This window comes from Ammospiza nelsoni, chromosome 4 (assembly GCF_027579445.1).
Source record: "Ammospiza nelsoni isolate bAmmNel1 chromosome 4, bAmmNel1.pri, whole genome shotgun sequence".
Lineage (NCBI taxonomy): Eukaryota > Metazoa > Chordata > Aves > Passeriformes > Passerellidae > Ammospiza > Ammospiza nelsoni.
In genome coordinates this window covers 23,297,997-23,321,289 of record NC_080636.1, presented here as the reverse complement: position 1 = coordinate 23,321,289, position 23,293 = coordinate 23,297,997, and the positions used below count along the sequence as shown (strand labels likewise).

Genomic DNA, 23,293 nt, shown 5'->3' with positions numbered 1-23,293 from the left:
TGTTAAGTATGTCTGCTTTGAATATAACATGTTCAAGAGAGGTGTGGAGATACCAGCAGCCCCTCTCTTAAAAAGATTTCACTGATTATATGGACAGTCTCTGTGGTAAAAAAAAGGAACTATATTTAGCTTACTCAACATGTTAAAGAAGTAAGTAAAATGAGTGTAATTCTTGTTTGTATCTAACATTCTTGTAGAGGGAGATAGCCCGGAAACTTGCAAATCCTAAGCAGCCAACAAATCCTTTTCTGGAAATGGTCAAATTTCTTTTGGAAAGAATTGCCCCTGTACATATTGACTCAGAAGCCATTAGGTAAGTTTGAAAGATCATGAACAATTGACTCATGAATGATTAAAATATGCTAGAAATAGCTAAAGAAAAAATTATTTTCTTGGTGGTTAAATTGGTCTGTCCTAGCACTAAGTGTGTGGGTGAGTTTTAAATCAAAATTATGTAGATGTATTCATTCCTAGCAACCTAGAGGATGCAACTTCTTTTGATGCTGCTTTGCTGTGCTGTCCATAAAATGATTTTTAAAATGTAGCAGTTCATGGTGAAAATTCTATTTGTGGGGCTTCAGGTGAAAACTGTGAACATAATTTTATATAGTTAACTGCAGCACAGTCTTCCATAGAGCATCTGAATTAATTAGCTTTTGTGGGATTGTGTAAGAGAATGTTTTGATTTCTTTTGAGACTTGTCTGGCAACCTAATTACGTTCTGAAACTTGTGCAAGTATGTGTTGATCTAATGCCACCAGCACGGAGGGGGTTTTTTTGGGTGGATTTTTTTCCCCCCTGAAGAATTGGTTTTGCAGAAAGTGAAATTAGAAGGAAAAAGAATAATGTAATAAATCAAAAATAGCAAAAACCAAACAGCAATGCCAACACCACCCCCAAGGACTGTTACTTTCCCTTTATGTGTTGTGAAAACTAAGTAATCTTGCTTGTATCTCTAGCCTTTAACATTGTTATACTTTCTTGTTTGTTCCTTTTTTGATCTCTCATTTCAGTGCACTAGTAAAACTAATGAATAAATCCATAGAGGGGACAGCTGATGATGAAGAGGAGGGTGTAAGTCCTGATACTGCTATTCGTGCAGGGCTTGAACTTCTCAAGGTAATCTGCATCAATGCAGCTGTAATGGAAGGGGCAAAAGGGGAATGAGCAACAATTTCATGTTAGCATGGGTTTAGTAGTTATTACTTAGATAATTACTTTTTTAATGTATGAAACTGCTTATTAATGCTCACTTGAAAGAAGAATAATGGAAGAGATGGTTTGTTGGAAGAAGTATGTTTTGAAAAGGGTGCCAAGCATTGAAATGTACATGTTAAAGCAGAAACTGGTTTCTGCTTAGGGAAGCAGAATTGCTCTACTACTTAGGGAAGTAGTAGAGAAAAAGGTGTAAAGTGAGAGGAAGAGAAACGGGGAAACTGGAAGAGACACCTTCTCTGGGGTGTCTGTGACACTGGAGGGAGAGCAAGCAGTTAGCTCAAGAGCCATGTTATTGAGTGAGAAAAAGGGAACTTGTGTTCAGTGGTGCTGAGAAGTGGAAAGGGGAGAAAGGATTTGAAATATCCTTTCAGTAGCACATGTTTTGTTTGTAGATGTCTTAACCTTCTTGGTTTCTTTTCTGCTCAGGGACTATAGATTCTGGAAAAATTATAATTACAGTTCAGATAAATCAGGTTGAAAATAAGTGTTCTTTAATAGATTGCAATATAAACAAATACTCTTGAATAAGCATTTGTTTGAAGAAATGTGTTTTTATTTGAAAATTTCTATATCATCATCTCCGCAATGCATTTAATGAATGCAATAGTTTTGTATGGGCATGTAACAGCTATTTATGACGATGGTAATGCCCATAAACAGCCATAATTTTGTTTTTCCGATTATTCATTTACTATGAATAAATATGCCTTTTTTTAATGTGTGTCTGCAGGTTCTGTCCTTTACACATCCTACCTCGTTCCACTCTGCAGAGACCTATGAGTCTCTACTGCAGTGCCTCAGGATGGAAGATGATAAGGTAGCTGAGGCAGCCATACAGATTTTCAGAAACACAGGTCACAAAATAGAAACAGACTTGCCACAAATAAGATCGTGAGTATTGTTACATTCTGCTTTTCTTATCTGGAATTCTACCTCTTGATAGTTTATTCAATGTGTTGTCCCTATCTAGTCTTGGTAATAAGAACAACTTCTCTTCCATGATTTTGATTTCCTTTAGCATCTTTCTGTCCCTATCTCTTCATTTTTTAATTATGTGCTCTCACACTTTTATGTGTTTATTGAATGTGTTAGATACTTCTTCAAAATCTTCTTACAATAGAGACATTAAAACCAGTGCATAGCAAATCTTTCAGGTTATAAAATAAGCAACAACAAAAATACAGCAAAAATATGATTATTTGGCATAATTTCTACTCATTTCTGTCCTTCACACCATTTTTTCTATCTTTGTAAGGAACACAGATACAATCTCTGATGTAGTTAACAGCTCTGTTTGTTATTAAACAAAATAAGAAGCAAAATCTAAAAGCAGATATACTGCAGGAGATTCAAAATCTCACAGCAAAGCAGTAGTTTGCTTGGGTATACATTGTGATTAATAGTTCTGGTTATAAAAGCCTGTAAGCACACTGATGTTCAGTGGTTATTCTTAGCTTTCACAGATTTTCTTCAGCCCTGTTATTCCCAGGCTTGGATGATAAGTCCAGGAATTCATCCTAGCTGAAACTGTCATGTTGCCTCCACCTTTCATTTGTCTTCCTAAATAGCTTTATTTTGATCATTATTTTCTATTACGTTTGATTTTTTTTTTCCTGTGGGTTGTTTCCTTCTTGTATGTGTACAGTCAGATATTCAAGTATTGCTAAATACAGTTCCATCCTGCTTTTTACTTTATGATTGTGATCTTTCCTGAACAGACTTCAAAGGAATACTTGATTTATAAGACAGTGATGATAGATTTGTGTGTGTGAAGATACTTATTTTTTTGTAGATTGCAAATTGCATTTTGAAGTATTCTATTTAATGTTCACACAGAACACTAATTCCGATTTTGCATCAGAAAGCAAAAAGAGGCACTCCTCATCAGGCGAAACAAGCTGTTCACTGTATACATGCCATATTTTCAAATAAAGAAGTACAACTTGCGCAGATCTTTGAGGTATGTGTTGCCCTTAAGATTTGTTTCTGTTATTAATTGATACTACTAATTAAAATTAATTCCTACTGTTTATTAACAGGTAACAGTTTGTGAGATCAGGAAGCCTACAGATGTATGGTAGTTAAGTAATCAATTTTACAATAGCAAGTTATTATTATTTGTTTCTTAAAGTCACAGTTTACTAATATTCTCATGTCTGATAGGTAAAGGGTTTTCTTTTTATCTGCATGGGAGAAGTTTGGGGGAAGTAAGCTGAATATGCTGGCTCTATCCACACAAATCCCATGGGGACATATTTAGCAGATAGTAAATGGGAGATAACATTCCCTGCTTTCAAGCTGTATTCAATTACCCAGCTTTAAGGTCTTTACACATACAGCCTTGCCTCACTGAGGCAGTGAGTGCAGAAAACTATGTTTGGCTGTAAGCTCAAGCATCAGCTTACTGCTTCCTTAGACAAGTTATTAAGCAAAAAGATATTCTATACAGAGCAGTTTATTACTTCTCACTGTAGTCTTTTAAATAATAACATTATTAATCTGCACTTGTAAAATATTTTAGGTTCTTAATCTTGGCTGTCTTTGAGCCTGTGCATAATTTATAAGTGTGAAAAGCTTTGAATTAAGCTTGCAGAGTTCGATTTCTGCTTAGAGTTCTGTGAGAGTGCTTGTTCCCTCCCTAATACCAGAATCTGATGCAATGGTGTGGGGTGATACAGGACTTGTCCTGGTGACTGTTACCTGGAAGGTAAATACTGATGGCTAGTAGAAATGTCCCTGGTGGTTTCCAAGGTTTTGGCTGCTGTTTTCTCCCATTCGCAGTTGGGATTCAGGTTTTCACAACTTCTGAACAAAGTTAAGTCAAAGTTTTTTCCCATGTCGCTCAGGTTTGAACGTGTTTCACTTTAAAATAAGAAGAGAATATAGAATTTGTTCTGCCCTTACCTTATATGGGATTTTTATTTACTCTGTTGGATAGGAAATTGTATTCTTTATACTTTTGATTGCTAATTGTATTCATTCTTTTGGAAAAGCAGTGAAATGCATCAGCAATACAGCAGTAAAATAAACTATTTTAAGACATGTTAATTTATTAACTGAAGCTGAAATTTAAATTTTTTTTATTTTTTCTTCTCCAGCCTCTTAGTAGAAGTTTGAATGCTGATGTACCAGAACAGCTTATAACTCCCTTGGTCTCTTTGGGTCATATTTCCATGTTGGCTCCAGACCAGTTTGCTTCTCCAATGAAATCTGTTGTTGCAAATTTCATTGTGAAAGATCTCCTAATGAATGACAGGGTAAGATTGTCTTTTATTTTTTTTTTTGTAAGTGCTTATTATGCTGTTAGCCTATTATGAGCTCTGTGGGGAATAGAGCTTTTTTTTTTGTCAAACGGGTCTGTAAAGTAATGTTCTGTAAGTGGTTAGTACAGTGATAATTGCATTATAAAACATACTTTTTGGAAAAGAAAGCCTAATCCATTCCTTTCTTCTATTTTTACTCCTTCATTTTCTGTATGGATTGAAGCAGTTTGTATACTTACATGAATTTCTATAGTCAACAGGTGAGAAAAATGGAAAATTGTGGTCTCCAGATGAAGAAGTCTCCCCAGAAGTACTAGCAAAGGTGTGTTATCTGCTGACAGCAATAATGTGTATATCTGCAATTAAAAATTTACTTTTCTTCAAGCTGTGGGGAATATTAGAAGAAATCCATTCAAGTGTTTTTGTATTAGTCCTATTTGAATATTATTGTATTTGTGGATTATACACAAAACTGATGAAACTGATAGAAACTATGCGTTCTGTTGTCTTCACTTACTGATATTAATTATTCACAGCATTGAGAAGAACAAGAAATTCCAAAGTTGTAGTTTTCCTTATAAGAAAAGTGACTCTGACTTTACTGACTTGTAAACAGATTTGACTTTACTGACTGTAAACAGATTTGAAATAAATTGAGGCCCCAATGAATGGGAATCTAATTATGGCCATTTCTTGGAATTTTTATCTAGTTGCTTTTACTTTTAATCATATATCAAGTATTCCTGCATCCTTTGCAGATGCAAATTTGCAAAGACAGTGCGTCATAGTTGTAGTCTCCTGAGGTCATAAATACTGCTTCTTTTTCACTCTAAATGTTTACTGCTTCATTCTGTTCCTTTAAAAATGTATCCGCTCTAGTAGACAGGAATCTATGGGAATTTCAATTTGACAACAGTAGGTGTTAGTAACTTACCAGCTCTGGCAAGTAAGTTGATTGTTGATTTGTTTGTGTGTGATAGGTGCAGGCAATTAAACTTCTGGTGCGCTGGTTGTTGGGTATGAAGAACAACCAGTCAAAATCCGCCAATTCCACACTCCGGTTGTTGTCAGCTATGCTCGTCAGCGAAGGAGACTTGACAGAACAGAAGCGAATCAGGTCAGAGTTTGTTCCATGCTGGCTTCCATACATTTTGTTTTAGAATTTCAAAGAATGTTGGTTCTTTTAGAGTGTTTGTGGAATGTTAAGGTCAGCATCATGTTAGCTACAGATTTGATCAGAATATTAATATTAGGAGTGGAGTGGCAGCATGAAATTCTGTTAGATACTCCCTTTCTTGCAATTTGCTATTACCTACAGAGTTCCAAATTAGATGATTTTCCTAGTGAAAGACATTGTAGAGAGTAGAACACCTGCAGAGCTATCTTTGAAAACAATTGAGTGATAACCACCTCCCAGGCATGTTAGATTTTATCTTGGGTGGAACTTCTTCATTCCAACTGTGAGGTAGCTGCACCTCAACTTCATCTTGAGGGTGAAGGAAGGAAAGAGAAAAACTGGCAAAAGCGTTGCTTTAATTTAGACAGTACAAGAAACTTGACCTATCTTATTTCGTTGTTTTACTCAAAGTAGAGGGTTTTTTGTGGGGAAAGTAAAGCACTTTATTTTTTACAAATTTGGTAGGGTTAATTTAGCTTGATCTAGAGCTGTGTTGCTGGGATGTCATTGATCTTGTAAAAAGAAGAAATTAGAGACATGCAGATAGTTGTGGTGAGCTGTGATTAATTATTTGGGGTTTTTCTCTGCCATGTTTAGTAAATCAGATATGTCTCGACTGAGATTAGCTGCTGGTAGTGCAATTATGAAGCTTGCACAGGAACCCTGTTACCATGAAATAATTACCCCAGAACAGTTCCAGCTCTGTGCACTCGTCATTAATGTAAGTAACTGCATTAGAATTGAAGTGACCCTTAATTGAGTTCTGAGTCCTTACGTCTGAGCTTTTGTTGCTGCTACAGAGTATATTCTGTTCCTCACTGCAGCTTTCACAAGTTACTGAAGTTTTAATTTCACATGTTAATAGTTCTGCTTCTGTTCATATTTTTAGAAAGCCTCCTCAAAATTCTACCTTGAATGCCTTTTTCTTTTTTTTTTTTTTTTTTTTTAAAGACTAGGATTTTGATGGTTGCACTTTTATGGTTTGTGTTGCTATAGGATGAGTGCTACCAAGTGAGGCAGATATTTGCCCAGAAGCTGCATAAGGCACTTGTGAAGTTACTGCTCCCTTTGGAATATATGGCAATCTTTGCTTTGTGTGCCAAAGACCCTGTGAAGGAGAGAAGAGCACATGCCAGACAGTGCTTGCTCAAAAACATCAGTATACGAAGAGAATATATTAAGCAGAATCCTATGGCTAATGGTTAGTATTTCACTAAAATTGTTAAGAATACAGTAATAGTAAACTGGAAGGAATAATTATTAAACCTTAAGCAATTGGTTTCTCTAAAGAAGCACTAGGTAAGTTTAATCTGTTTCCTCATCTTTATATTAGACACATTCAAATCTAAATTTATCTAGTTCAGTATTAGCATAAATCATAAAATACTACTCTGTACATTGCTGAGAATTATGGATGTAAAATACAGTGCTCTTATGGTTGTAGTTGTTTTGCTCAAAAATCAAAATTTCATGTCCTGATATTTTTAGGCTTTATGACCACCTTTCTGAAGCAAGACCAAGTAGTTTTGTAGTAGTAAATGTTGATTTATTTTTAATGATTAAATAAAAGTAAAGTCAGTAGGAAGAAAATGCAAGTCAAAATTTTACATTTCATGTTTGAAAAAGTTGTCTTTTGAAGAAGTTTTTCTTATGATGCATGTGTATGTGTGTAATATAAAAGCATTTTTTTATTGTTGTAACTGTAGAAAAATTGCTGTCCTTGCTGCCTGAATATGTGGTACCATATATGATTCACTTACTGGCACATGATCCAGATTTCACAAAACCTCAGGATGTTGATCAGCTTCGTGATGTCAAAGAGTAAGTGTCAAGTGATTCTAGAATTCTTATGCTGAGAATTGTTCTGCACTTGGAAAGAAACTGATTAGGAAGAGGAAAATACTAATTAGGGAGAAGAAATACTTGTTTTAGCAACAGTATCTTTTAAACCAGTAAATGAAAAATGGAAATATGGAACACTTTAACCATGGGAAGAAGGCATCAACAACTGCTTAGTGTATTCTGAAAGCCCAAATGGTAACCCATAGGTCACACTGTAGTATACCAAATTAGTGAGTTGTGTATGCTTCTTTTAAAGTAAGCAATGATTTTAAAGTCTTGTCTTTGTGCCTAGGAATATTTATAGGATGTCAGGTAATGTTAGTTCAAATATTTTGGAACTTTTAAAATAGGGCGCTTCTCCAAGACTTGAAAACAGTGAGGCTGGGTAGGTCCTGCCTTGCTGAAACCTTATTTTCCCCTTCCTATGCAAGCCTACTAAAATTCATTCGAAGTAATTGCTGCTGACTTACATTTGCACTATAAATCAGCAGTGCAGGCTTAGTACTTCCTAATGTATTCAGCACGGATTACTGTATACAATACCATCATACTTGGCAGGAGCTTGTTCTGTACTCTTTCCACATTCAGACCTTCTTGTGTGACTCAAATAATATTTCACATCTTAATTATAGCTTCTTTTGCTCCTTATGCCTTGCAGTGAATTTTAAAATTTTAGAAAATCATTAACACTTAAAAATTGTTTAAGTATGTTGTCTCTCTCACCATACAGCTCTGGTTTTAATGTTTTAGTTTTTTGTTTTATTGATTTTTGATGAAACTGAGCTTTGTTGGTTTTGTATTAGGCATGTATGACCACATACTACAATATACATCATCCAAAAAGCAGTTCTGTTTTGGCACCAATAGACTAGTTCAGATCTTAATGCTTTTTGCACCTTCACTTCTCAGAGTCCAAGTCTGATTTTTTCTCTAAGTGAAAAGCTTGGTGTGTTCTGATTTCTGAGTTTCTTGATTCACACCTGGTCAGACCTGAAGTCAGTGAAGATTTTTTTTACCTCACCAACAAGTCTACATTTTGTCCCAGCACTCCCTGTTCCTGGCACCATCTGAAAGCATCTTCCAGTATGTACTTTATCCAGAATGCATGGGAACAAGTTCTGATTGGCAGCCACTGAGTTAATACTTCCTTTGAGAAGCACTTTCTAGTGCGCAGAGCTTTTTTGGACAGTCCTTGTATAGCTTTCCTTTGTTGTCCAATTTCCTCCCTCATGTTTGTCACAGACTGGCTGAACTAGCCAGAAGGGACTGCTCCAAACAAAGAAATACTCTGTAGGGGAATTTTGGCAGGAATATTTCTCTGAAGAGTCTCCTGAGATATGAGAAAAATGTTTTCCATTCAATGTGATACAGTGTTTCTTTTAACAGCTCTGAATGTCTTAGTGTTTGCTTCAAAGTGTTAACACAGATGCTTGCAAAGTTGGAAAACAGGCTTTGCAGTGTGTTTTGTAGGTGTCTCCCTAGTTTGTCTTGGTTAAGATGGCCTAGATACAGTGATGTACGGTAAATGCCTGCTTAGCAGTTCCTGAACCATTATCTGTGATACTTACTGTTACTGATGTTGTTTTTAAGCTTATCCTGTAGGGTTGTGTTTGGGGTTGGTTGTTTTTTATCTTCATATTGTCTCGAGCGTCTTTATCTTCCTAATTCATAATATGAAATTACTGAAATGGATACAAAGAATGACTTCGTGTGACTGTGTTCCTCTTGGTGGATATTTTTTTACATAAAATCCCACTGTGTTTTGCAAAGGTCTTGTTCAAAGTTGATAATTATTTATGTAATTTGCTGACTTAGTAGGAAAGTCAAGCTATTGAATTTGACATGAGTTAACTGGGATTACCAGAGTATAATGTGCTCTGAGTAGTAATCTTGGGGTAACACTGGGTTTTGCAGAACCTAGGTCAGGATGGTATGTTACTGCTCCTGTATTCATCCTATTCAAGTTCTTGAAAACAGTAATGGATGTAAAGCTGTCTTTACATCCATTGTAAAGACATTTACAGTGGATGTAAAGACTGATTGATTGATTGATTGATTTACTATAGCTTTTGTTGCTCTTGGATGCAAGTCAGACTAGAGGCATCTTAGTTTCTTCAACATCAGATAGCTCTGTAAGTATTTTGATGGAGCGTTAGCCTCTGAGCTTTTGAGTGAGATGTTCCTTCATCTCTTTCTTTACAGTTTGTATCAGGTAAGAAGATGGGGGCTTTTGTGAGCAGGGAATTTGTATGTCTTTCCCAACCAAGCACTATTTTACCTTACAGTGACTGTTGACCCTCTAACCATATGCAGTGGTGGAGCTTGATAGCATGTGATAGCATGGATGGACCAGTTGGGCTTTATTTCATAATTGAAAAAAATTTAGAACAAACTTTCAGTCAAAATTTAATGTAGTCTCACTATAAGTAAGCAAGATTTAAAGAAAGAAACCTAGGAAGGCTAATTCCATTAAGTTTTACCTGGAACATTAGGAAGAATCTGATCTGATTTTTGGGTCTCCTCTCCTCTCTGAACAGCAGTATTTAATCCACCTCATGTGAATAACTGTCTAGCAGCAGCATGATTTGTTCAAGACTGCCTTGAGTGTGCTCATGGTCCACTGTTGATAGGGACGTGGTGCTCAAGGTAGTCATTACAGAATTTCATTAGGGTAAGGATAGCTCCAGAATTCCTATTTCTGTTCATATGTGGAAGAGGAAAAAGTTGATTGGCTGGGCAGTATTTACAGAGGTAATAATAAACACACTAATTTGGCAGGTTTACTCAAAGGAGTACAATTAAGACTGTGTGTGGTAAAGGTCTAGATTCTGTTTACTGCATTATATGAAGTTATCTGTTTATGTCTTCAAATTGATTTTGGTTTCTTAAGAAAAAGCTAATACAGCTAACAAAATTTTGTGAAGCTTTGCTGTATGTAGGAGCTATAGTATAAAAGCTGGAGTGTAATTGCTTGTGGTTTTATGACTTTTTAGGTGCCTGTGGTTCATGCTTGAAGTTTTAATGACAAAGAATGAAAACAATAGCCATGCCTTCATGAAAAAGATGTCAGAAAACATCAAGCTTACCCGAGATGCTCAGTCTCCTGATGAGCCAAAGGCCAATGAAGTAAGAAATGCAGTTGAGATTAGTTCTGGGTGATGAGCTGAGGATTTCAAAAGCAGGATTTGCAGGAAGTCTGAAAGAACTAGCTCTGACATTTTTATGTTTTTTTAAAGACACTACTAATTGCAAGCACTGTCTGTATGTTTCCAATCTCATTCTTGTAAAACCTTGCTGACTTCAGCCAGTACATAATACCTGCATTTTTTGAAAGTATTCCTGGTACTGCCTGCCTTATTTTAACAGCTGCCTAGTTTCTTCACATAAGTGTCTTCTGCTGTTGGGGAAGGAAATATTGCATTATACAGTTATTGTTAAACACATTCATTTCTAGCAGAGATGAGAAACCATCTAAGGTGATTTGATTGAGCAAGAGTTTCAGTTGTACAGCATAGTCATGTAAAGTATTACTAGGTTTATAAATAGTATCATCTGACTCAGCAGTATGGTTAATGATATAATTACTAAAAATGTCCTTAGTGGTGGTTATTTAAACACATATTTTAAACTTTTTGAACTACCGCATTCTTTCTACACTGTAAAAACAGTGAGTAATTCCTAAAGCATGCTTTTCTTCTTTTTTTCTCCAGAAACTTTACACAGTGTGTGATGTAGCACTATGTGTAATCAACAGCAAAAGTGCTTTGTGCAATGCAGATTCACCAAAGGACCCTGTATTGCCAACCAAATTTTTTACACAACCTGAAAAGGTAAATTTGTTAATTTTATTTCCAAAGTAATAAGGGGAAATAGGTTTTTTTGAAGATTGCTAGATGGTTATCTCTGTAAGATAATGAGTGGGAAAATGCATATTTTATTATCAGCAATTTTTAAAGTCAGCTCTATGCTGTGCTGTCTGTATTATGAACACATGACAGAAATGTTTGTAACCAAGTGACAGCTAAGTGGAATTAATGCTGATATGTTGGCATGAATTGCTGAATCATTTCATTAGTGTTTTTTACAAGTGAATATATGAGAATATATGTATTTTTCTGACTGTATGTCTGAATTAGAATGCAAATCAGAAAAAAAAGGGAACATTGTTATCTGTGATATGTTACTGTCTCTCAGTAGCTGTTGGGCTATTCTGCTTGCTGTACAAGTTGGTCCTCTTATTACTAGCTTTGGCAAGTACTGATCTGCTGTCAGCAGTGGCACTACTGCTCTCCAAGAGACCTACTTCTGAAAAATGTTAGGGGACCAGACCTGATGTTTTAGTTGTCCTGGAGAATGTACTGGCTGACATTTTTCAGTGCCCTAGGCTGTTAATTAACTGCCTTTCCAGAGGCTGTTTAAGCAAAATTTATTTCCTATTAACTGTGAAATGGCAGATGCCATGTAACAGTGGGCTGGTGCCTTTATTCAGCTACGGGATTTTGGTCTGTGTAAACTCTGATACTCAGCGTGACAAAGGTAACAACTTTCAACTTGTTTAGAGAAAATGGCACCTCTTTTCCTCTGTTAGGACTTCCCATTAAAAACATGCAAGTGAACAAATAGGGAGAGCAGTTTTGTATAATTTCAAAAAATTAATGTCATTTTAGAAGGAAAAATGGTTATCCCAATTTCAAGTATGGCATACTGTCATTCAGTAATGCTCACTGTAAATCTCCACCAAAATACGAGTTTGACCTGTCTTTATTAGATTGATTCATTAGCCAGCAGGTTGTGAGGTGTGAAATATGTGTAACTCTTGATAATTGCATCTGAGAAGTTAGTTGAGTGTTTATAAAAAAAAGAGGTGAGATTGAGACATCAAATACGAACTAATTTTTATTTTTTATGCAGGATTTCTGCAATGACAGGAATTACATTTCAGAAGAGACAAGGGTTCTTCTTTTGACAGGAAAGGTACTGTATTTTGGCAAGTTGCAAGCCTTAGAATATTACTTGTGGTTTTTAAAATGCTTTGGACTGCTGTTTAAATTATATTAAGATTCCATGGACAGTAATTTTGTAACTCTATTTGATGACATATAATTAATTCCTTGAACATACTACCCGATGAGTACACAGCACCAAGATTGTTACCTGTGCGCTGGGGTACAGGTTCTTGATTAGTTTCTTCTATTACTGAAATAAGCTTGGTGTAAAGTTATGATGCATATAGAGAATTGTGATACCACTAGCATTGGTGATCTTAAATTTTCAGTTGTAATATTTTTAATATAGCTTTTATTGCTGTTAAATTCAGGTGCAAATGTCTATGCACTTTTGAACATCTATTTCAGGGAGTACCAGCTGTAGATATTCTGTGATTTTAACATCCTCTATTTGCAAAGCAAAGCACCTCTGGGAGAGGCTTTCCAAAACATAATGCAGAGTTAGGTTCAGTACAGCAGTAGGAGATATCACAGAATTGTTAAGGTTGGAAAAGTCCTCTAAAATCACTGATTCCAGCCACTGACCAAACACCACCATATCAACTAACCACGGCACTAAATGCCATATTGAGTATTTCTTGAATACTCCCAGTGATGGTGACTCCACCACATCCTTGGCCAGTCTATTCCAATGCCTGACAGTCTTTCCAGTGAAGAAATTTTTCCTGATGTTCAACCTCCCCTGGCACAGCTTTTTGCCTCTTTCCTGTCTTTAGCTGCCTGGGAGAAGAGGCCACTCCCCACCTGGCTACAACCTCCTTTCAGCCAGTTGTAAAGAATTTTAAACACCCCCAGCTCCCTCAGCTGCTCTTCATAAGACTTTCGTTCCAGACCCTTCACCAGCTGCATTGCACTTCTCTGGACTCACTCCAGCACCTCAGTGTCCTTGCAGTGAGAGACCTTGAATTGGGAACAGGATTCAAGATGTGGCATTGCCAGTGCTGACTAGAGAGGGACAGTCACTGCCCTGGTTCTGCTGGCCACACTGTTGCTGACACAGGCCAGGATGCCATCGGCTCCTTGGCCACCTGGGCACACACTGGCTCATGTTCAGCAGCTCTCAGCCAGCACTCCCAGCTCCTTTTCCTCTGGGCAGCTTTCCAGCCACTCTGCCCCAGCCTGCAGCACTGCCTGGGCTTATTGTGACCCCAGTGCAGGACCTGGCAGGGGCCTTGTTGAACTTCATAGTGCTGGCCTTGGCCCATGGATTCAGCCTGTGCAGGTCCTTCTGCAGAGCCTTTGGCCCTCCAGCAGACAGTAGTGCCACTCATTTGGTGTCATCTGTGAGCTGACTGAGGGGACACTCAATCCCTTAGTGCAGATGATCAGTAGAGGTACTGAACAGGACTGGCCCTGGCACTGCTCCCTCAGGAACACCAGCAGTGACTGGGCACTGCTGCATGGAGCACCTTCACCAGCCCTCGGGCCTGACCACCCAGCCAGTTCTTAACCCAGTGAGGAGTGCCAGCTCCAAGAGTGTGTTGTGGGACACAGCATTAAAGGCTGCAGTGAAGTCCAGGTAGATTTCATCCACTAGGTAGGTCATTTGATCATAAAAGGAGATCAAGTTGCTCAAGCAGGACCTATCTTTCCTAAATCTGTGCTGGCTAGGCCTGATGCCCTGTACACACCCTGTGATTGCACTCAAGATAACCCGCAGATCATCCATAACTTTACTGACCACCAAGATCAGGCTGGCAGCCCTGTAGATCTCCCACATCCTCCCTCTGGCCTTCTTGTAGACCGGCATCACAGTGGATAACCTCCAGTCATCTGGGTCCTCTTCAGTTAACCAGGACTGATGAAAAGTGATGGAGGTGCTTGGTGAACTCTTCCAACAGCTCCCTCAGCACCCCTCAGGGGATCCCATCCAGCCTCATAGACTTGTGAGTGTCAGAATGGCTCAGCAGGCCACTAATTCCTTCTGGATTGCAGGGCATCTATTCATCTATTCTGCTTCCTGTCCCTGACTACCAGTTCAGGGGCTGGGTGGCCTGAGAATAACTCACCTTTCTGTTAAAGAGACAAAGAAGGCATTAAATCCCTCAACCTTTTCCTTATCCTTGGTTACAATGTTTCCCTCCATATCCAGTAAAGCATTGAGGTTTTCCTTGGCCCTGCTGTTGTTAATGTATTTGTCAAATTTTTGTTATCTTCCATTGCAGTGGCCAGCTTGAGTTTTAACTGAAGTATTATATTTATACATTTGTGTTATATTGTTATATTACTTTTCTGCATATAATGATATAAATATGATTTAGAAGTAAACACTGTCTCTTTGGGGTTCTGTGATACAGTTACAATGTTTTAGATCTTGCTGTGGCTGATGACTTGACCCATGTGCTCAGGCTGAGTAGGCAACAGGAGGTTTTATATTTTGTCCCTGGAGACCAGTTAAGGAGGTTTTCATAACTGGCATGTCACATTCTTCATGTGATTTTACATTTCCTTAGAGGCCAAGTTAATAAATTAAGGTATTCCTGAGAAGAAAATATAATTCCCATGGGTGGAAGTTATGACGGAGCAGATGGGAGAAGGATATTACAGATGATGGAAAACACTGACTAGCAAAAAAGCAACAATCTCTGTAGAAAAGGCTTGTTACTGGACACATGTTCAGCGGCTGCATCATCCTAGTGCTAATTCTGCACAGTATTTACTTAAAGATATTATTAATATAATAATTTATTTACTCCACTTGCTGAGTGGCTGAGTTTACTGCATGTCCAAAGAAGGAAAACAAAATGAGTGAAGTGTGTGGAGCACAAGTCTTACGAGGAGCAGCTGAGGGAGCTGGGGTTGTTTATCATCCCCTCCAGACACAGTGTTGTAACACAGGGCTCTGGGGTCCCAGGCCCCATCATTGGTGTTGAAGACAGGCAAAGATGGGGTTAAATGTTTCTGCTTTGTCACCTCCTGTTTGTGAGGTGACCAGCCTCATCAAGTAATGGCCCAGTGTTATCTCTGATCCTCCTTTTGCTTTTGACATATCTTAAAAAGCCCTTTTTGTGACCTTTATGGTGCTGGCCAACTTAAACCCTAATCAAGCTTTGGCCACAGGAATTGTCTCCCTGCAGTGGTGAGCAGCATTTCATGGTAATCCTGCCATGTTGTCTGTCATTGCTTCCAAATACTGTGTACTTCCAGAAGGAGATCCCTTCTCAGCTAGCTCAGCCAGGCTAAATTTCTGCCTCACTTGCTTGACATCTTACACTTTGTAGTTGCCTGCTCCTATGCTTTAAAAGATGTTCCTAAAAAGGGACAAGCATTCATAGATGGCAGTACCTTCAACAGCAGATTCCCAGAGCACCCAAAAGTCTTACAGCACCCAAAGTCTGCTGTCCCCCATATCCAGGGCCAAGGTTGTCCATAAGGCCAAGGGCAGTTGATCCAGAAGGATCCTGTAATTAATTCCTTGTAGGCTGATCATTGCTGGTAGTGTCCTGGCTGGGTGGTCAGTAGCAGACTCCCACAACAATATCAGCTTTGTTTGCTTTCCCATTCATCCTTACCCAGAGGCTCTCAACTCTAATATTGCCCAACATTTTGGCTTTTGTTGAGACTTCTCCAGCTGCTGTGTCTTCAAAGCATGGGAGAGAGAAGAGCAGTTGATGAAATGCTTTTAAATCACAAGAAGTAAAAGGATAAACAATGTTTTTAAAGTAAAGATAAGGTTAGTAGCTCTAAACTGATGGCATTGTGATCAAGACTGTTATCCCAGGAAAAGTATTTTTAAATACTCAAGCAAATATTTGTAAAATTAAATATGTATCTGAAGTTTGGATTTTTTAATATTTAAACATTTTTTCTAGCCAAAACCAACCGGTGTATTAGGCACAGTAAACAAACCATTATCTGCAACTGGAAGGAGACCATATATTAGGACTACAGGATCAGAGACTGGAAGCAGTGTAAACTCTGAGCTGAGCTCTTCTGCAGGAAACAGATCAAGGTATGGGAGTCCAGCATTTCTTTCATCACCTCTTTACTTAATGGTCTCCACTGTGCTTGCAAGTTTTAGGACAGCAGATGATCTGTTTTGTGTGCTTACATGTTGGAAGAGTGTCCTTATTTTGTCCAGTTTTAGAAAATGTAGTTCTCAGTAGATAAAATCTCCATTCTTGCTTTGTGGTTCAGTTTGTGTTATGATGTTTTGATGTATAAATTACGAGTAATCCTGATTGGAAACAAGAAACCTTTTTCATATAGATAGAATATTCTGATCTGTGTGAGATTAAGGATGATTAAAAGAGCTTGTTGAAGCAGGCCAGGGTCTCGGTGGAAAGAAGCAACATATGATGGCAATACTCAGTGTTTCTTCTAGCAAGCATTATTTTTATATGGATGTGAAGTTTGAAAATCTGTTGTAAATCTGGAGAAACAGTTTGCACTTTGAGATTTTAATACTGTTTAATCTAGTTTGGAATTGATTACCTGACTAAAATAAAGCATTAAAGAAAGCAGAGAAAGTTAAGTAAGTCTTGTTGCTACATTTCATAAGGCGAAAGGGAACTATAACTGCATTCAGAATTCATTCTGTAAAGTGTGCATGATATAAGTTGCAATAATCTTACTTTTTTCTTTTTTATTCTTTTCTGTGAAACTGGGGCATTAGTGGTGTTTATTATTCTTCACTATATTTTCCTCTATTGGCTCTTTCTATCTGGGAAAATAACACAGCCTATTTTAGAGCTCTGGTCTTAAGTTTGCAGAAGTCATTATACAGTGGTGTGTCTGTGGTAAGGGATTTGCCTCAATGACCAGCCAATTCCTTTCAGACCTTTCCCAGTTCTGGGAAAGAAAATATGTGTGTGGACTTGGGCAAATTCAATTGTTTTAAAACTAATTTAGCCTGTTGTGTTGATTCCCCTTCCCCACACCCCCTTTTCTTTACCCCTAATAATTCCAAACATTTCTCTTCTTTTCTGTATATTTTTGGTTTATTATGTCTTCCATGATGTTCCCAGGGAACAAAGTTCAGATATATCAGAAACCGGAGTCAGTGAAAATGATGAAAATCCTGTGAGGATTATTTCAGTCACACCAGCAAAGACAGAACCTGTGAAAAACAAGGTATGTCCAGGAATTTTATGGACTGATGTCTGTGATAAGTTTGACATTGGGGGTTTTTTCAGTGCACCAGTTCTCTGAGGAGCTGGTAACATCCAGTTTCATTTCATGTAGTTGTGTCAGTTTCCGAGCCTGACAGAGGACCCCATGTCTTCAGAACGGCTATTTATTTTATCCAGAGTAATTTGTAGCACTCATTTGAATGGACTTCATTCTTCTTTTCTAAAATTCCAAAATATTCCCACATTTATTCTGCATTTTCCAATATAAGTAATAGCGAGCCTGGGATTGAGAGTGAAAATTCACACCTGTAGTAGCTTTAACTGAATTTACTGCCAAGAAAATGTCAAGTGGTCCTACAGCATGAAATTGACATCTACCTTCAAAATTTTGTCACAGCTAAAATCTTAACCTATTAAAAATATATTGTATGGTTCACCCCTCTTGTATTAAAGAGAGAACACCATGTGTAAATCATAAAGATTTTTTAACTTATACAATAGCATGAATTTTAACACAGTTGAGTCCTGCACCTGGGACAGATGAAACTCAAGCAGCTGTACAGCATGCTGGGATCTGCCTGGCTGGAGTGCAGGTTGGCTGGGAAGGACCTGGGGACCATCCTCAGTGGATAACCAACAGAGCATGAGCTGGCTGTGTGCCTTGGCTGCAGTGAGGACAGCAAACTGTGTCCTGAGTAGTCAGCAATAGAGGGATGTGGTTATTCCACCCCATTTGGCATTCATTAGGCCATACCTGGAATACTGGGCTGCCCCCCCAGTTTGGTGCAGATACTCAAAAACTGGAGGGAGCCTTGCAGGGGGCACCACAATGTTTAAGGCATGGAAAAGTTGTTGTGTGAAGAAAGGTTTGAAGTGTTGAGTTTGTTCAGCTTAGAGAAGAGAAACCTTGGAGAGGATCAATCAGTCTTTCAACATCTACAAGGTATTTATGGAAAAGATGGATGGAAGGAAGTATTCTCAAGGCTGCTTGCTGGAAGGATAAAAGGCTGCTGGAAGAAGTTGCTTCAGGGGAAATTCTGTCTGGATGCAAGCAGGAAAAGAAAATACAAAAAATGCCCAAAACACTGTGGAGAAATTGAAACACTGGAACAGACTGTCCAGAAAAGTGGTGGATTATCAGTGTTCATGGCTTGACTTGTCAAAGCCCTGGATAACCAGTGAGGCCCCACTGTCAGCACGTTTGACAAGATGATTTTCAAAGATCACTTCCAACCTAGATGATTCTGTGATTTAAAGTAGATTTTTGTAATAATGTAGGGATACATAGATGATTTAGGCTTTTTAAGTTATATATCTGCTTTATCTCTTTCTATTAGATGAAATCAGAGTAATAAGCAGATGTTTTGGATTTGTATCATCACATAGAAGAGTTAGGCAAAGCACATATCAAGAAAATTTCAAAAATGCTTTCTAGGTTCTTGAAGTTGGAATTTCAGAGAATCTTTAAAGTTCATATGAATAGCAACTGTAAGTGGCTACTATGAAGCTGCTGGAACAGTAGTGAAGGTTACAGAGATTGCCTGACTCATTGAACACATAAGAAACAATAGCAGAATATTTAACAAAAACAGTCCTTGGTTCAGATCCAGCACTTAGAATAGTGGCGTTGGTTTGTTGGAAATTGCTGAATCATCCCAGCCATACTTCTTCAGTATCCTTTTCTCCACCCCTTCTCCCAGCTGCTTTGGAAGTCAGTGTTCAAATGAAGGCTTAGCATCCAGTTGCTTCCTCTTTGTTTCCATATGAATACTGCTCTCTGTAGAGAAGCACATTGCTCACCCTTTCTGTTCCTTGTATACAGACACCTCTGCATGGTATTCAATCACTTCATTACTGTTCAGTGTGTTGAGAAGAACATGCATGTAGGCCATACCCATTCAGACATGATGAAGAATTAACAAACACAGCAAGTTGCATTTTTGGTGTGATCTTACTTCTTTATTCCTTGGGTTTTTCTTTACTGGCACTTAGGTCTTCAGTAAACTGCACTTTTACTGAATGTTGGTCTCAAAATTTGCATGTATGGAAGTAAACAATAAATACTGCTGTATTGAAATAATTCTTTGCTCCTCAGTTTTCTCTTGTCATTTGACAAAGAGACAGTAAAAGGAACTTGTCCAGAAAAATGATTACGGGAGGAGCTCATAAAGATAATTATTCTTACTGTAATCTCTCTTACACCACTAAAAGATAGATTAGCTGCAGTTAGTAACATTCCACAATATGTAGAAAATGGTTTTGCAAGGATAAGGTCCAAACTCTAAGACCATGTGATGTGTTTTCATAACAATATGGTTTTAAAAGCTCATGTTTCTGATGGAAGGAGGTAACAGTTTGGGTTTGCCTTTGGGAATCTTTTTTTCTTCACATTCATGATTTTTATTTTCTAGGAGATGAATTCTGATCAGACAACACAAGGAAATAGCACTGAACGTGGGAAAAAGCGAACAGCAACAGCATCTGGAACTGAGAATATTCATCAAAAAACAGAAGAAAAAAGTGTAGAAGAAACAGGCCCATCGCTTGCAGCAAAAACCAGAAGAGGGCGACCAACCAAACCAGAACCTCAGGGCACCACTGCAAAAAACGAGGAAACAAACAAAGCACCTGTCAGGGGAAGGAAGAGGGCAGCGGCCAACCAGGAGGGCCCAGGGAGTTTAGAGGCAGGTAATGCCAAAGCACCAAAACAGCAAGACACAGCAAAAAAGCCAGCAGCAGCACAGAGACAAATTGATCTACAGAGGTAAAAATACATAATTAAATACATGGGGTGGGGGGTGGTCCTTTCCTGTCTCAAGTCAGACCCTGAGTTTACAATTACAACAGACCTAGCATAGTTTAGGGCACAACTAAACCACAGCAGATGTTGCAACCATATGTTGCATTGAGTTCTATTTTTCAAAGTACCTGGGCAGCTGGAATTGGAGAAATTAATTTGTTTGGTCAGAACAGGATAAACTTAACCTGTTTTCACCAAATGCTATTTTAATGCATCCTGGTTCCCCTTGCTAGAATTGCTGTCTAAAGGAACCAAGAGTTGATGGTGTTTAGTGCATTCATTAATGCCAGGCACTCTGGCATTTGACTACTCTGCTGTGCCTCCCTTCAGTGATAGCAAAGCCTTAGAAGCTGACTGTCTTTAATGCACAGGGAAATTTGTAATGCCAGCTGTAGCTATTTTCTGGTAGTTTAAGTCTGTGCTTGTTTTAATGTTAGCAGTACTGTAATGTCTATTTTAAGTAACTGAAAATTACATTTGGAACTTTGTAAACCACAAAACAGCTGTTGGATGATAATTGGGCTACTTTAGTGTTGAAGCATGACTTGGTTTGCAATACAAGCAATTCATAATAAGCATTAACATGAGAAGTTTGTTTTGCTGGACCTGGTACATAATTAATGCAAGTGTCCAAAGGTCTGCCAACCAGTGTGCTCTAAGAAATCACAAAAGTGATCTAAAGGAAGAAAGAAACATTGGAATAGTTTCTTTCTAGACATTTGTAAGTTGAAGATCTTGCAGAGAACTTTGAAAACACCTTTTTTTCTAAGAGTAAGCTTTATACAGCAGTAAAATGGTCTGTCAAGAGTGTAATGTTTGTGTACTGCCTTGCAATGTTTGTTTAATATGTCAAATTCCTTCAAGTCTTCAGAACAAATTGCACTATCCATAGCCTTTAATAAGCTACTGTATCAGATAACATCTTTAAAATGTGTGATATCTCAGTGTTTCTTGGACAAAATACCAAAACATTGTTAACGTTTTTCAGAAGCCAGGTGCTTGGAAGTGATGGAGATTCACTGTTGGAGATAGACTCAAGTTCAGAATACTCTCAAAATGCAATGGATCTTTTTAAGGCCTGTGGGAGCAGCCAGGAAGATACTGAGGATACAGAGATAGCAGAGGGAGGCTTCCTTAAGGTGTAGCAGGCATCTTATATAGGACAATTCTCTGTTTTTATTTCTTTATTGTAGTTTATACAGTGAGAATTCAAAGAAATTTGTGTGTAAAAAATGCTCTGTCTAATAGGTTTTTTGCTTTTAAGTAGACTTGTACAAGTTACTGTAAATACTGGGAAAACATTTGAAGTAGTGCCTATTCTGAAGTAAAACGGGCTATTTTTATAAACCTTGGTAATTGTAGTTAATTAGATCAAGTTGCTGTTCTTAATCTCTTATTCCAATGAAAGCAGTGGATAACTGTTTATATTTATGCTGAAAAAAACATTACTTGGTATGGAATTATAAAATGCACAATTCAGGTTTTGTAGTTTCAAGTTTATCAGGAAGTTGTGCTGTACAATGAGGAAGTTCAGTTGTATTCAATTAATTATGTAATTGTTAAGAAGATACAAGATGGAGTTGGAAGAATCACAGTATGAGAAGTGTAAAAGCTAAAATCTAAACAATATTTGATAGGATTTTGAGACAGAATCACTTGTGATTTCCATGTCCTCACAATTAACTCATTTTCTTTTCTCCCCTCATAAAGGTAAAAAGAAAACTTGCTCGAAAAGGGAGGAAATGAAGGCCAAATAAAGGCATGCTCCAAGCTTCTGCAAAAACTAGGATTCAGAAATTTCCTGTACAGGAACTGAAATTACTTCAAAACACACAGCTTTCAGCTCTGAAACCAGAAGGAAAACTATGCTTCCCTTTCACATGAAATTAATCCTTCTCAATGGAAATGTAAAGCAGAAACTCTTGAGAAAGAGGCTAAAAGCATCTGTACTTATTTCCCCAGAGACTTTTTTTATGAAAAGTCAATAATTAAGCAAATTGCTTAACAGTTGGTTCCAGTTCCTGCATTCTGGAGTTTAAAAGTGTATTTACACCATTAACTTTCATGCTGCATTTTTTTTTAAAGGAAGTCAGAGAAGGTCCTTACACTGACATTGAAAATTCATGATCCTAGAGCCAGGTATTCCCATGTTTCACAGAAAAGGTAGAAGTCTACTGAGTGGATTTTAAACAAGACTAGAGGAAAAACAAAAAATCACAAAAAGTTTTTTTGCTTTACTTTTGGAGACTGTTTTATGTATAATTCTTTCTGCCTGCCTACTTTTCTGCAAAAATAAGATGTACAGATTTCAGTTCCCTGCTATGAAAAGTCATGTGGTGGCAATTTTATAAATGTTGCTTTCTGATTTCTATCAGAGTGGGAAAGTAATCACTTAAAATTGTTATTAATTCGCAAGTAGACATTTCATTTTTTAATTTCCCCTCCATTTTAGTTTAATATAATTTGCAATAAATGTACATATTGATGTTTGTTTTATAAAAACATATATCACTTTTAAGTGTTTTTACTCCTGCAGTTCTGTTGGAATATTCTAAATTTTAAAGGAGTAAAGACAGTCCAGCATTTGATTTTATAATGTTTGTCACCAGATTTTTATTATTGATGTAAAGAAAAAAAAAATCAGTTTTTAAAAATAGTTGGACTTTGGCAGCTTTGTAAGGAAAGTTGGAAATGTTTAGGATTGCTCTCAATTTTAAGCATTGTGCTGATTGGAAGTAAGTCTGTTTTGCATTTTGTCTTCCTGTCCAGGCTCATTTTTTAATGTTTATTTTAGAAGATTGTTGCATCAATATTATGTTTCCTGGCATTGTTCAGCATAGATACAGTGTACACTTTTATGTACACATGATCATATTTAAGTTTGTTGCATAAAATAAACGCTTCTAGGTGTCACA

General features: G+C 37.5%; 1 protein-coding gene across 3 annotated transcripts in view; it reads left to right on the top strand.

Annotated features, from left to right (window-relative positions):
• The window catches only part of PDS5A (PDS5 cohesin associated factor A), a 75,472-nt gene extending 52,179 nt beyond the window's left edge, over nt 1-23,293 (top strand). The window contains exons 17-33 of one of the 3 annotated variants that reach the window (XM_059470150.1): nt 198-313; nt 1,014-1,119; nt 1,949-2,109; nt 3,055-3,178; nt 4,317-4,475; nt 4,735-4,803; nt 5,462-5,598; nt 6,256-6,379; nt 6,655-6,859; nt 7,365-7,479; nt 10,494-10,626; nt 11,211-11,330; nt 12,412-12,474; nt 16,319-16,458; nt 17,474-17,579; nt 19,990-20,266; nt 22,089-23,293. In XM_059470150.1, the coding sequence (XP_059326133.1) occupies nt 198-313; nt 1,014-1,119; nt 1,949-2,109; nt 3,055-3,178; nt 4,317-4,475; nt 4,735-4,803; nt 5,462-5,598; nt 6,256-6,379; nt 6,655-6,859; nt 7,365-7,479; nt 10,494-10,626; nt 11,211-11,330; nt 12,412-12,474; nt 16,319-16,458; nt 17,474-17,579; nt 19,990-20,266; nt 22,089-22,135 (2,202 nt within the window). In that variant the 3' untranslated portion in view covers nt 22,136-23,293. Of the gene's footprint in view, nt 1-197; nt 314-1,013; nt 1,120-1,948; nt 2,110-3,054; nt 3,179-4,316; nt 4,476-4,734; nt 4,804-5,461; nt 5,599-6,255; nt 6,380-6,654; nt 6,860-7,364; nt 7,480-10,493; nt 10,627-11,210; nt 11,331-12,411; nt 12,475-16,318; nt 16,459-17,473; nt 17,580-19,989; nt 20,343-21,366; nt 22,046-22,088 lie in introns of those variants that run through there. The other 2 variants (XM_059470149.1, XM_059470152.1) reach the window with 2 other exon arrangements.